This window comes from Xiphophorus hellerii, chromosome 3 (assembly GCF_003331165.1).
Source record: "Xiphophorus hellerii strain 12219 chromosome 3, Xiphophorus_hellerii-4.1, whole genome shotgun sequence".
NCBI lineage: Eukaryota > Metazoa > Chordata > Actinopteri > Cyprinodontiformes > Poeciliidae > Xiphophorus > Xiphophorus hellerii.
In genome coordinates this window covers 5468338-5483180 of record NC_045674.1, presented here as the reverse complement: position 1 = coordinate 5483180, position 14843 = coordinate 5468338, and the positions used below count along the sequence as shown (strand labels likewise).

Here is a 14843-nt window from a genome sequence, read left to right as displayed (position 1 = left end):
CTCTACCAAATCTGTGACTTTGAGGAGGCAGGAATCTATAAATAAATGATGGGGGTAGCTTTAGAAAACAACCTTATGAACTATTTAGATGGCTTTTATTTTTGAATGTGCATAATTGTAGCAGTGAGATTTTGTACGTGTTCCCCAAACTTCTAAACAGTAACTTACATATGGCAAAATAAGTGAACAATACAGGATATTAAGTGCAGAGAAATGCATAAATGGTCTAGCACAGTGGTGTCCAAACTCATCCTGCATGTTTTAGTTCTCTCCCTGGTTCAACACACGTGGGTCAAATGATGGCTCGTTAGAAGGCCACAGGAAACATGCCGAGGAGGTTGATGGAGAGAACTAAAACACGCAGCCCTCAAGGACCGACTTTAAACACCACTGGTCAGCATTAGTGAATTTGGTGATACTATTTTAAATTATACATACTTAATGTGAGATTTCCAGCAGATCTTATCAAACAATACCTCCAAAAACCTAATTTCAGTAACTCTCTCATGTTAGCTATTATCCTTTGTAAATCTTTATCACCTTTACAATTACCAAATAATTTAAAGTTAGTTTTATCCAAATTTTGTAATAATTTACTAATATCAAATAACTTTGCTAATTTACCAAACTCAATTGATTTTTAACAAGAGCTGCTGTAAATTTTCTCTTGTACAAAACATTTTTGTCACATGCAAACAAAACGAGATTAAGTATTTCTGAAACCTTCCATATATCATTTATGTATAAAATAAACAACTTTGATCTCAATGCCTACTTCTGGGAGACACCACATACAATGTCCAAACATGAGGACTGAAACTTACCCATTTGCACAGATATTGTTGCAGAGATAGTTTTTAATCCAGTGCAAAACAACTCCTCTTATGTCATAGGGCTCCAGTTTCCTGATTAATATTTCATGATTAATTGCCTTAAATGCTTTATTTAGTCAATAAATACCCCAAAGTCAGATTTATTTTTGTCTAATGAGCTGGTAACCTCTTGCATCAACTGAAGAACTGCCATTGCTGGGGATCCTTGTGACCTTGCTGACTCTCAGAGAGTAGTTGATGTTTATTTATAAATCTATCCAATCTTGCAACAGATATTATTTCCAAACTTTGGAGAATTGTGGAAGTAAAAAAAAAGAAAAACAGGCTTGTAATTTGTAATATGGTTTGTAAAAGCTGTTCCCATAGTGGGATTACTTTTGCAATTTTCATTTTATGTGGAAATTTACCAGTTTGATTTGACAGACTACAGATGTATGTTAGCAGCTGATAATTTACACAATCACCTTTATTATTACCATGTCAGAACCATTGCAGTCAGTTGAACCTTTACAATTGCATTTTGTGTCAAAAAGCAATTTAACAGACAATTAAGTAATTAGCAAGTATAGTTCAACAATAAACATCTACTGATCAACAACACTACATGCAAAGAATCCACAAATAACTTTGCAGACTTATTAGGACAATTTAGTAAAGAAACACACAGCAGGATGCAGAACAGAACAACAAACCACAGGATGAATACAATAGATGATAGACGATAAAATCATTGCAGACCGATTACTCTGACAGACTCTGTTCAAAAGACAGTGTCACCAAGAGTTGGAGTTGACATTATTGCTCTCAGTCTTCTTTTAAATTAACTAAATTGATTTTACTGCTCTTGCTTTTCTGCTTGTTTCTTAATCTGCAGTCTAAAGGTGTTGCTTTTTTTTTCCTCAAATCAGACCCATCAAGCATCCCAAAGTGCCCAAAAACACATGATTGGTTCACCAGCAGTTTATCCCAGCCCAGAATTGCTATTCCCATAGTGTATTTTCTTTTCATTACATTTAATATAACCAGATGCTTGTAAGACTTTTTACATCTTTAGTGGTCAAAATGAATCATTCGGCTTTAACTTTAAACCACAGTGATGTCATAAAAACTTAGTAACTTTAATCCAGTCTCGATGCGTACACTTCTACCTCACACAGAGTGAGATATTCATTTCTTCCAGGTATGACAACGTTGACGTATCGACCATCCATGCCGTTGCACTGATAGGTTTCAGTACCACCTGCAGCGATGGTTGAGATCACAGTGCACCTGTCAGAAGAAAGAAGATTTAAGATTTCAGGATATACTCAAAGATACATTAATTTAGCAAAAATAATTATGAGATATATAATTTATGCTTATAACAACATGTTTTATTTGCAATCAGTGTTTTGATAAAATGACTGTAAACTACCTGGGATTGTTATTTCCGTTGTTGTCAAGTGAATCTCCAATACGAATTTCAGCTCCATTAATTCGAGTGGGAACTTCAACCCGATTGGTTATGGTAATATTGAACACTTTATGGGTTCTTCCCAGGTCCAGTCTCCACCAGGGGTTATAGTCATTATTTGTGGCACTGCAGGAACTCTGGCTCCACAGTGCTGCACGGTTCCCATCGATAGCAAAGTAGGCAAAGGCTCCAGGATAAACTGTTGACTGTGAAGCTTTTCCATAAACTGCCACATTTTCGTCTGCAAAACAAGATGTTAAATGTCAGCTGTGATACATGGTCTTTGAATATGCTCTACCTATGTACATATTGACAATTGCATATTTTTATTTATTTTGTTTGTTTGTTCAAGTAGTCAATTTGGTATTTAGAAACTTGCCAAACCGAAACTTCTTGTTTTCATATAAGCATAGGATTGACAGAGAATTTGCTAGAGAAAATAAATACCTTTCTTCTTTCTGTGCCCCCACACTGCTTTTTGTAAGGATATTATCCCAAAAGGTGTTTTTTCTTTTAAATTAATAATAACTTTCAGCAGAGGATATATATTTCATATACAATTAATTTTTAAGAACAGCCTTGATATTGCGTAAACAGTGCTTTTTTTGTGCAAGCTGTCATCTGATGATTGAGTTAATAAATCGGCTAGGGATGTCTGTACAAATCTCATTTATTGCCAGTTATGATTTTGGCTCCAAAAAGTCATAAAAAAACACACACAAAAAAACCCCCCTGAAAACAAGAAATGGGTATGACACCTTTCATGGTTATAGCTCAACATATTTTTTGTTCTATATGTTGTATGATTGCAGTTTTAAATGTTAGTCAGAAGATAACATTTTCAACAAATTTTCATCCTCCACCCTTCCACTTGTTAGCAAAATTGTTGAAAAACCATTGTTTCAATGTTTCAACAGCTAAAGAGCTTCCTAACAATAGCCAACCACTTTAGTGTCTTTCCGTCCAGTTTCTATGCTCACCACAGTACTGAGATTGTCCTAGTCAAAGTGTTTAATGACATCCACATAAATACAAACTATGGAAAAACCAGTGTTGCTCACTGACAAACCCGACTTGACTGATAAAAATATGATCAAAAATGTTTCGAAAGATTCTGACCAGTCGGGGCGCTGTATCCATAGACCTCCACTTCACAGATATGTAGAGTCTTCTGCGCACCAGGTAATATAATGATCACATAACGTCCTTCCACACGCTTAGTAAATTTTATTACATAAGAGCTTCCAGATGCAACAGCAGAAATGGTAGCAACCCTAGAAAAGAAGAGTTGAGTCAGTAACATTCAAGATTTTTTTCACCCCCCAGGGTTTGCTAAAGATTTAAAATCACATGCTCAAATCTATTTAAGTATTTCTTAGCAATTACAAACTATTTCATTAATCTTGGTATCAGTATAAAGGTAACACTGGGGTGACTCCAACAGAAGTTTAAATATCACAGGAGCTGCTATAGTTTCATAGAAAATGAGGATTGCAACAGTATATGAACATTATAGAAATATAATTAATAGGGCTACAAACTTTGTGAAACCATAGTTCCAAGACTGGACAATACCTGTACAAAGATTGATGTAGCTCACAAAAACAAAAGAAAATTTACAGAGAAATTGGCCAATCTATGCCAAGGCCCTTTTGGCCTTGGCATAGATTGGCATCATCTACCAAACTGAGGATTTCCTTTGTTTCATTTACTAAACTTAATAAACTTATGTTATGTTTTTTTTGGGTGGGGGGTGGGGGGGGGAGGGGGTCAGTCAGCCAAATTTTTCTATCCAACTATAATAAAACAATAAGAAATTGCTAAATTTTACTCCCAATGAAGAGTATATGTTGGAAAACCAGGGTAAAAAAAAGAGCAATTACGACAAATTTAGTCACATTTACTGAAAAATTTAAAAATGGAAACCACCAATACTTATATATATTTTGTCACTTCCAGAGCTCCCTACAATTTATGGATGAAGGTTTGTGGTCACTGTCCTGAAGCCCTGGGCACAAAATCAGCTTGTAGCTCAGAGTCTAACGTTTCTTTGGATACCAAATATGTCTCTGTTTAAGGGGAGGTGCAGAATTGAAAAAGGTTCAAATCTGAGCAGCATTGAGCCTCCCTTGTTTCACACTGTAGTCATGACATCAACACTCACAGTGGGTTTGCAGTGATATCTTTTTGTAAAGAGTTTCCGATGTGAACCTCCACACCATTGAGTCGCTCTGCACAGCAGTCTCCTCTGTTGGTGATGATGACCTGGGTGACTATATATGAGTCCAGTAGGTCCACTCTCCACCAGGGGTTGTTTTCTGTACCAGTGTGGGTGCAAGATCCCTTTGCAAGGTCAGCATTTAGATTTCCATCAATAGCATTGGAAGCACCTACAAATGCATTCCACGGTTCCCCTAAGAACTGAGAAGACTGTGTAGCTTTGCCTCGTAAAGCCACATTTTCTGAAAAGAACCAAGAAATTCAATGAAGAATAAGTTAATCCTATTGTAGGTTGTTTGGCTTAAGAGATTTATGCAAAGTTGTGAAAATTCACATCTGTTTATCTGTTAGTCAATTTAAAAATCTTTGGTGCTTTTTCTGTCTCAGTAAATGTAAATATAAACTACATATATATGGAAGGCAGAGTATTATGCTTTTTTGCTGAAGTTAGAGCAAAGCTTTGCTCTAAAGACAAAACTCATTTTGAATAAGTTCAATTAGATTATTGTGTTGAGTTCATAGATTAATATTCTATCACAAACTATGCTTGTAGTTTCTAAATTTACATAAATTTCACTTTACTTACGATAAGTGTAAGCTGAGCACACTGGCAGGACGAGCAGCAAATGAAATAGTACATCGTACCTCATGATTCTGGCAAAAACAGGAGAGAAATAATGTAAAAAATTAAATAAAAAAAATTCAAACAACAACTCTAAAAATATTTCCTGAGTTTGTGAGAAATACTGCAGATTGTGAGTCCAGTATTGTTGATTTAATTTATGAAAACTGAGAAATTACCTTGATTCTTTGGTAGGTTTTCTTTTTGAGGTGAGGGATTTGCCTTTGAGCGTTTGCTAAGTCCTTCACTCATCTATTTATATCAGGTAAAACTCAAATGTTGTCCAATCACATCTCAAAGAGAAGTCAACTCCTACAATTCTCAGTAACCTTCAGCTCGGAAAGTCCTATTGTCACTGGATTCAGTTATTTACTTTGCCATCTTTGTTTAAACAGATCATGGTTTAGTTAGCCTTTATGAAGACACGTAAGCTCAGACCTGCAAGTCAAACACTCAAACAGCTTCATGTAGCACAGTTTTGTTCATCCTAAATAAGATAGATCATTTCTTATAATGCAGTAAAATATTAACCAAGGTTCAGGATAGTTTCAATCTGAATCTGAAAGTGTTTTAAACATACAAATTATTCTCAGAAAAGAAGAGAATTATTGTTATTAGAAAAAAATGGTTTAGAAACTTTCTTAAAGATACCATTTCCATTTAATTACTGCCATTTCTGATATAGGCAACAAAGGCATATCAAGTATGATATGCCCTTTGCTTACCAGGATTGTTTGGGCAAATGTGTTAGTCCAATCATTTTGTTGAGGCCTGGCACAAGGAAGGTGACAGAAATGGCTTGGGGCGCCTGTTGGAGAGTAAATGCTCTGCAAAAATTTCAGTTGGAAGAGGATGATGACACTGTGACCAGATATTTTATTTATTATTCCCAGAATAATATACTTTTGATCGTTACAGTTTATCACCCTAGTCAATGAAACTTCAGCACATCACTTGTGACATAAAAGCCAAGAAGAGTTTTAAAATATAATGTTATTCCAGAAGAGCCTTCGCACCACTGGGAAAGTGTGTGGATTATATGAAATTTTATTCTGTACAGTTGACCTTGCCACTCTTTCGTAATGCCCTTGTTAGTCTTCAGCTCTTCTTGAAAAACACAGACTGACAGTACACTGTCTGTGTTTGGACCTGTATTTTAAATCCCAACAAAGATTTGTACAGACACATAATATTTTACAGTTTTTATTTACATATTAACCTTGTTTCCTATGTCCTCTGTATACAGTCATTGTAAAAAGGAAAAGAACTCAATTTATACCCGATGTTTGCTCTAGTGCTGCAACAGTGTAGTAAGCTTTAAACCATAGCAGCTCTAAATAACATTTTGACTACACAAGCAGGTTTTGAAAGAAAGTCTAGAGCAGTGTATCTCAAATATGGTCTTCAAATTAACATGTTTGTTAAGATTGTAGTACATTAGAAAAGACTGCTTATCAGGCAAACTTGGAAGAGAGAAATAAAAAAATCATTCTTTTTAGTCCGCCATATAGCGGACAGAAATAAAGTCAATATTACTTGAAACAGGACATATTCATATCGATTTGAATACATAGAGACATAAGGAAAGTCATTATATTCTTTAAATAATGTGCTTGGATATTTTAGTCATTTTGAAGATGTTTGCTAGGTCATACGTTTTTAATCTTGTCTGTCAATTTTAGGGTGTAGTACGTGTAAAAGGCTGCATGATAACATCCTTATGTCCTGCTGAACTGTTTTCTTTAGATGTTTGAATACATGTTTAATATTGGTGAATAAACACTTGGGTGGACCGTACTCAGGTTTCTTAAAAGTCAAACATTGGCATTGTGCCTTTAAACAATTTGGCATATCCAAGCATGTGGATATATTTTAAGGCAATATCTCAAACAAACAGCTTCTTGTGTAAAATCAAGGAAAAATTACACCATTCAAAATGGTTTATGATGATGCTCAGGTCTAATGTTCAGATGCGTAAAATGTACCAAATTAATTTGTTCAAACGGTTAATACCAAGTATTTATAAAGTATAAATTTCAGGGCGTAATAGGTTATAGGAAGGCTGCCTGATAACATCTTTATATCCTGCTGAACTGTTTTCTTTAGATGTTTGAATGCATGTTCAATATTGGTTAATAAACACTTGGGTGGACCGTACTCAGGTTTCATAAAAGTCAAACATTGGCATTGTGCCTTTAAACAGTTTGGCATATCCAAACATGTGGATATATTTTAAGGCAATATCTTAAGCATACAGCTTCTTTTGTGAAATCACAGAAAAATTACACCATTCAAATTTTCAAGTTGAAAATTGTGGACCTACGTAAATCTTGATGATGCTTGGATCCAATGATCAGATGCGTAAAATGTACCAAATTAATTTGTTCAAACGGTTAATACCAAGTATAAACACCATGGGAATGTTCGGTCATCACATTGTTCAGGAAGGAGATAAGTTCCATGTCCCAGAGATGAGCATTATATATTCTCACAATTTATATACAAATAATTAGTGACATAAAAACCAAAAAATCAAAGAGCTAAAAGATTAATGAGACTGGATTTACGCCCTTGGGCATACAAGTGGTTTTGAGTTGTTCTTTGAATGTTTCTCTGAGTTATTTTCCCTTTACTGTGGCGCACTGCTCTAAATTAAGAAGGTTTCATTTAGTTACCGGAACTGTTCTACCGCAGCAGCACAGCTACGGATGGCAAGGAAAAGAAAAGTCTTTTTGCCTTCATGAAATTTCCGGTGTAAACAACGTGAAACGTGTCTAAATGGTAGTATTTTCCAAAATAAAGTAATATTCTGGCAACCAAAACTGCCAGTATTTTACTGTATTTGCTAAAATACGGTGAAATACCGCATTTCTTAAAATATGTTAAAATAAAAAAATTAAAAGTGTTTTTGCTGTAGTAAATGCAGCCATACTGCCTGAGGCATTGTGGTGTAAAATTTTGGCCACCGTGACTTTAGTAGTTCAGAACTGTAAACTTTTTATGCTAAACATATTCTTTAAAGATTGCTCTACCTAAGTGAAAAACATGGCAGGATTGTATGACATATTGACATTTTATTGTAAAAAAAAAGAAACAAAAACTTTATGGTAAGTTACCGGTAGCTGTTGTTACTAGAATTTTACCATAAAAATTACAGTACAACACACAAGGAAGTGCAGTTTGTCAGCATTTGAATATGGAAAGTTATAAAGAGAATAAGTCCGAATTAAACAAAAATACAGACTACGAGTAATCCACTTAAAGAAACAATTTCTATTTAAAAATTTGGTTAAAAACAAGTACTGATTCTGTGTCCTGTCCAGTTTCCTCACAGTATTACTGAGATACGAAAAAAGTAGCATGTGTCCATATAAGGGATAACCTATTGTAGAAGAAAAGCATGTGATAAAAGGATTCTTGCTCTGGGTTGAGAGTAACAAGTCACTGAGTTCAGACTTTGCTTAGGATGATGTGCAACATGTTTATGGTCTTCCAAGTCACAGGTTGAGCTTGAGACGTTGTCAATCAAGCGTTTCCTCTCTGCTGGAAAACAGAAACAAAGCAAAAGTTAGAATGATGCACTACATCAACATCATATAAACTCAGCATTTAGTTAAATGTTTGTTTCACCTTTGTTGACTTGCACATGGAGACTGGTACTTCAACTAGGCGGTGTGATCATTTCTGAAAATTCAGATGTTTTTAAACCTTTGTTTGTTGTCGACAGGTGTGATCCTCTCTGCAACCAGACAAAAAACACAAACAAAAACACATCAGATGAAGACATGTTGTTTCAGGGAATTTTCTATCTTCTTCCTTCCATCCTCCCTTTTGGGAGAAACATGATTCTCTTTACAATGTTTTATTTTTTGACCAGTAATTCAAGATAGATGACACAAGATAAACTCAATGCAGAAAGTCAAACAAAAAAAAAAAATCGCCAAAAATTCAAAAACAAAGGGTGGATTATTTAAAAAGTGAACAGCCCTGGATTCCTGGCGGCGACCCTGTTTGTCAGTACCAAATAAGTACATTCGTTTAATGTTCACATTTCTAAGTTAAGATAAAGCAGTAAGATATAGTTAATTATCACTATGTACTGTCAGGTGGACTGTAAATACACTCTGATTATACATTCTTTAACCAACAGGTTTTATGTCCAGAATTGTGTGTGTTTGGGAAACTGTTGATCTATTGCAAATCAAATGCAGTTTGAAATGTTGACATAAAAGTTTCAAAATGGATTTGACTTAATTCAGTCATTTTTAAAATTATATATACATTACATTAAGTAACCAAATTGCTGCTGCACTGGCAGATGAGCTTATTGCTCCTTTCTCATTTTGTTGTGCATCGACATAAAAAAAGAATTACTGAATTGGTCACATAAAATACCCTTGTAAATTAATTTACATAATTGCTCTTTTCTATTTTTGCACTTTTTCCATTTTCAATCTTGTATTTCTGTAAAAACAGCCGTACCAGCCGAAATACTGTGAGTGGTTGAAGGTGAATAATTCTTGAATGCCTACATTTCTTCTTCTTTGAGGCTCTGTTTGGATTTACATGGAGGCATATTTATCACCTTTAATACAGTTTCACAAAAGAAATCTAATATAGGAAGTAATTTGCTCATGCATAAGCAGTGTATAAGAAGTGTTATTCCTTTATTACAAGCAGTTCAGTCCTTTGTTACAAGCATAGATGACCTTTGTAATAAAGGTCATCTATGTACGTGGACGTGTATCTTATGCCTGGAAAGTGATACTAGAAAAACAGAATGCAACTTATCATGGCAAGCACTATGCACACAGACATATTACGCTCTTGAAGTATCCTTGAGCAAGTGTTAAAATATATACAAATACCAGTTTACGATGATGTTATTTTATGTATTATTTGTGTGTCCATACTAATGTTCTAAAAACGGCAGTTTGTCCTATGAACTGCAGAATTGTTAGCCAATTTGGATTTCTCATTAAGAGATAATATAAAATGCAAGAACAATACAAAGTATTATTTTTGGCTTCCTGCTGTGTGAGATCAGTAATTATTTTTGTTAGTCAATGTAATTCCATATCAGTAACAATTGTTGTTCAGCAGAAAGCATTAGAAAAAATATGTTTATGTTCTGAATAATGTAGCACATTACCTTATCACTGAGATCCCCAAAACAAGATTTTATAATCCAGCACTTTCACTGGGAGGTAAAAGGATAAAACAGAACAGTATTGCAACATTTTGCTCAACATCCCTGTTAACTGCTGCAGGTTTTACTCTCTCTCGCTCTTTTGCAGCCTGAATAAAGTGGAAAGATGTCTTTGATGTGTTGCTGATAATACAGCCTCCTTTTAAGTTGTTACTCAGATCCCCATGCTAATTCTGATTAATAGACATCAGTAATACAAAAAATATCTAACTTTGAGTCTTCTTCACACACTAAATGCATCCACACTGAGGAGTGGTATCTATCGGATGACCTGGCTGTACTTTGTGCATTCACTCGTCACCAAATGTTCTACTTTCTGTCTGGTCATTGGTCAGGGCAGATCCAGCTGAAAATCTGCTGATTCCAGTCACCAGCTTATTTCCCAGATCATCTCTGATTTTCACTGGTGACTGCAGAAAAGTGCAATATGAGATATTTCTTTACTTGAGCATAATTTGTATTTTAGAGCCTAGCACTGCTACTTTCTGATGCATTTCTATCTCCATTTTATCTATAAGCAGAACTTTTGTTAAAAAATATACATATATTTAGATACTTGATTTCTGATTTATTCATGTAGTTCATGGCATTTTTAGAAATGATGGCATGTTTACTGCCTTCAGGCATTCTCATTATTGGTTTATTTGCTTGAAATCACAATTGTAGACATTTTTTATATGTGTTTTGATTATCTTACTCTTTAAACTTAAAGAAAAAGCTGAGGAATGTATGGACTGAGAGGCAGTGGTAAACACTGATTGAGTTCTTCCTTTGAATTTTGCTATTAATTTTATTGATGTTATCATCGCCTTCTTTGACTGGAGGTCTTGGAGCATTTCTGTTTCATTAAACATGAGTTAAAAAATATAGATAAGTTAACGTGTTTGTCTTTGTGTCCCCCCAGCATGTCCAGAATGACTCTCCATCCAGTAAGTCCCTGGCTGGCCTGGTGGTCCAACTGCTTCAGTTTCAAGAGGATGCGTTTGGACGCAGGGTCAACAATCCTCCTCTTACCAAACTACCTGTAAGAACACACTCATTACTTGTGAAAAGGACATTTAACTACATACCCTAAGTTCTAAAACACAGTACTTGTTCCTTCTTCTCGTCTAGGCCAAATGTTTCCTTGATTTCAAGGCAGGAGGAACTCTCTGTCACATCTTGGGATCAGTATACAAGTATAAAAGTGAGCAGGGCTGGTAAGTTAACTGTTTCTTTTGAACCGTAATAATTTAAATACTACCCAACGTTTTGATGTGTAAGGACGGCACTTGGCAAAATGTTACAACTGTGTTTTCTCTTACTTTGTATTTTTGTGTTTTTATGATGTAAAGCACTTTGAACTGATTGTTCAAATTAACATTTGATTAAAAACCCAAATTTGGAAAACATGATTTATATTAAATTTCAGACCTAATAAATTCATACATACAGATTTTTTCTCACTCTTTGAAGTTCGGTCACACTTAGTTTTTCTTGGTTTTGGTTAGTTAATGTTAGCAAAATTATTTCTATTTACTAAATGCCAGAAAACTTAATATCTTATTGATGTTTTTTAGAGATTTTTTGTGAATTAGTATGTTGTGTCTAAGCACTTAAGTTGCTCTTGACACAATTTGTTTGGGATTTTTTCAGTATAATGAATATTTATTACTTCTCAATGGCTTATTGATCTGTGTGATTGAAATAAAACTTATATTTTATACATTAAACAACATAATTGAAATTAGAGGAAATGTTTTGTTAAATTAATATTTTGCTTTTGGAGCAGTCATGTATATAAGGTGTGTGTGAGACATTTTAAAACATTGTGTTACATTTTCATTTACTGTGTCCCTGCTGTAGCTTGTAGATTACCATCACAAGACATTATTAATGACAGAAAATGATATATAATCGTGAATTGAAACTCTCTTTTTTAAGTTCATTTGTATTGTTTTTTACTCAAAAGTGTGGAAAAGTTCAAAACTTGAATTTTTAAAAGTGCTTGAATTTTACTGTGGGATAAGTGTATGAATCCTGCACATATTTCAGATAAAAAATGTGCAGCCACTAGATGGCAGCACACATTCACAGTATCAAAGGTAATGCAGCTGGGAGTTTTGATGACACCACAGCCTCTTTGAGAAGCAGAAGTTGGCCAGCTTGGCATCACCGTAAACGATGGTTTTACGTACTCCTTTTAGCATACACTGCACATAATAAAAGACTTTTCCAGCAGACGTTTTTTTTTTTCAGCAAAATTAACAAAAATAAAATAAAATTTTAAAGGGGCTTTAATCCTTCATTTAAAGGAACTCAGCATTTCAGCTGCATTGCAGTTTTCTGGAAGTTTATTTCAGATTAGATGAGCATAACAACCGAATGCTGCTTTGCCAAGTTTGGTTGTGATTCTAGGGATTGAGAGTAGAACCCGTAGTCTGGGAGGTTGATACAACATCATCAAATATTTAAAGTATTTTGGTTTTATGCCATCCATTGGTTTATAAACCCACAAAAGTAGTTTTAGAGTCTATTTTGAGCTACAATGAGCCAGTATAAGGACTTCAGAGCAGCAGCGCTCTGACTTTTCAGGGAGACTTATGAAGGCATTGCTGCAATACTCGGTTCAACTAAAGATAAACACATACTATAGCCTTAATATAAATAATAGATTTGCTGTAAATAAATATAGATACAAAAGTAAATCAACATTTTCTACTTGTAGTTAGTAAGACAATTTCTGACAATTTCAGTTTCTTCATTTAAGGCAAGGCAGACGGGGATGCGGCAGCTCTGATTAGTGGAGTAGTTCTGGTACCAGTGGGTCTCCACCATCCGTCCAGGTAGGACCTGACTTTACCTGGCGTGGGATCGATCCGTGTTATAGCCGCCCGGGTGCAAACAGTTATGGTAAAGACTTGAATAAAAGAAAACAAATGAAAGACGTTAAATGAGGCGTCATATTCAAAAAAAGAAAAACAAGGATCGAGTATTACAAGTATTTACCCTCAGCTTCCTGATGGAGACTCCTCTTCTTCTTCAACTGTATTTATTTATCTGTTGGCGCATTGCCGCCATCTTGTGTAAAGCAGTGGGAATTAGAAAAGAAAAACACTGAAATTAAATAATCCTTACTCTCTTTTTCTTTAAAGTTTTAGACTGTAAAGCCGGGACCTTTTCAAAATCTTCAAAATAACGTTTGTTTTGTTATAAATCTATCCTTTCAATCTGGTATTTATTTAAATCTAATATAGCATATAATAGTAGCATGCCACCCCCAAACAAAGAGAGGCAGTTGACCCTCCTCTTCGTTTCTTGGTGATACTTCCTAGTTACTTTGATCACCTGCAGCTCCACTTGCAAATCAATTGTAATAGAATTTGCATTTTTCTGGAATTATAGCTTAAAGAACAACACTGATTTGTGTAGAGGCAAAGTTTTAACAGTATTAGATACTGATTAAACTTGTTTGCCCCTGTTGAAAGGAAAATGTAACTCTTCTAAAGCCAGGGTTTTCTCAAAAGAATAAATTAGCATTTCCCTGTAATTTGCAACTCTTCAACGTGACAGATTTAAAAAATCTTTTGAATAAATCAGATCAGCGAAATATCAATTAATTTTAGTAACTCAATTCACTAAATAAGGCACTTTATACAGATTAAGAAAAGACTGATCTTTTAAATCCGTTGTATATAATATTTTTTAACATGTAAAATTAGAAAGTTACCATTCTAACACAAAAATGTTTTTGTCTGTCAAAAATGCAATTTTTGAACTGAAAAAAGAAACAATTTTCACTGAAATGCATATTCTAATTTATTGAACATGACTCTTTATTATAATTATTTGGAGAAAATTTAAACATATCCCAAAATTAAAAACACTCACAATTTCTTTGACTAATCTTTAAAGTTTTCTATACCATCACAGTAAATAATTCAGAAGTGAATAATTCAGAAAGGATGGGAACAACAATACCCTGGAAACCTGCCAGTCCCTTTGTTTTGCATATTTAACCAAATTATTTCCATGAGGTTACTCATTCTATAGAGCTCAGAAGATATTCATCTGTTTCTCCTGAGCAAATATCCTCTTCAGATATTTGACTTTTGGAACTGGCAAGTAAATAATACTGGACATTTACACACAGAACTGATATCAATAACCTACCAATAATCTATCATCCAATAGCCACAGGTGGGTGGAAGAACTGATCACTGACTGAACCAGGAGCAGGCATAGAAACAAAAGCAATCAGACTGAAACCCTAAAATCAGGAAATGTTTTTTCTGATTTGTTCTTGGTAAGGAATAGAAGTTATCTAACTTTTATAGAGAAAGTAAATACCTGATCTTACCTTTAATTTTCATAGTGCTTTGCATACGGATTAGAAAACCAATCTCTTGAGATCTAATCGTCTGAAAGCCTTCCTGACTAATTGACCAGTAAAATTAAGCACATGTTGTACTGCCAAATGAAGAAAAGATATATTCACCAGTGAATTTTCAGTAGCTACTATTATTT

At 34.5% G+C, this 14843-nt stretch overlaps 1 protein-coding gene and 2 long non-coding RNA genes across 3 annotated transcripts in view; 1 reads left to right on the top strand and 2 right to left on the bottom strand.

Annotated features, from left to right (window-relative positions):
- Nucleotides 1-14843, bottom strand: part of LOC116716161 (uncharacterized) — a 45655-nt gene that overhangs the window by 10516 nt on the left and 20296 nt on the right. The window contains exons 7-12 of the mRNA XM_032557049.1: nucleotides 5308-5350; nucleotides 5093-5160; nucleotides 4451-4748; nucleotides 3406-3560; nucleotides 2248-2527; nucleotides 1954-2102 (exon numbers count right to left, since the gene is read on the bottom strand). Coding sequence (XP_032412940.1) covers nucleotides 1954-2102; nucleotides 2248-2527; nucleotides 3406-3560; nucleotides 4451-4748; nucleotides 5093-5160; nucleotides 5308-5350 — 993 coding nt within the window. The remainder of the gene's footprint in view (nucleotides 1-1953; nucleotides 2103-2247; nucleotides 2528-3405; nucleotides 3561-4450; nucleotides 4749-5092; nucleotides 5161-5307; nucleotides 5351-14843) is intronic.
- Nucleotides 8183-8873, bottom strand: LOC116714603 (uncharacterized). Its single transcript, XR_004338083.1, has 2 exons — nucleotides 8759-8873; nucleotides 8183-8671 (listed from the first exon to the last, which is right to left on the bottom strand). It is a non-coding gene; the product is annotated as an uncharacterized LOC116714603 (long non-coding RNA).
- Nucleotides 11250-13010, top strand: LOC116714609 (uncharacterized). The gene is made up of 2 exons (XR_004338085.1): nucleotides 11250-11361; nucleotides 11451-13010. It is a non-coding gene; the product is annotated as an uncharacterized LOC116714609 (long non-coding RNA).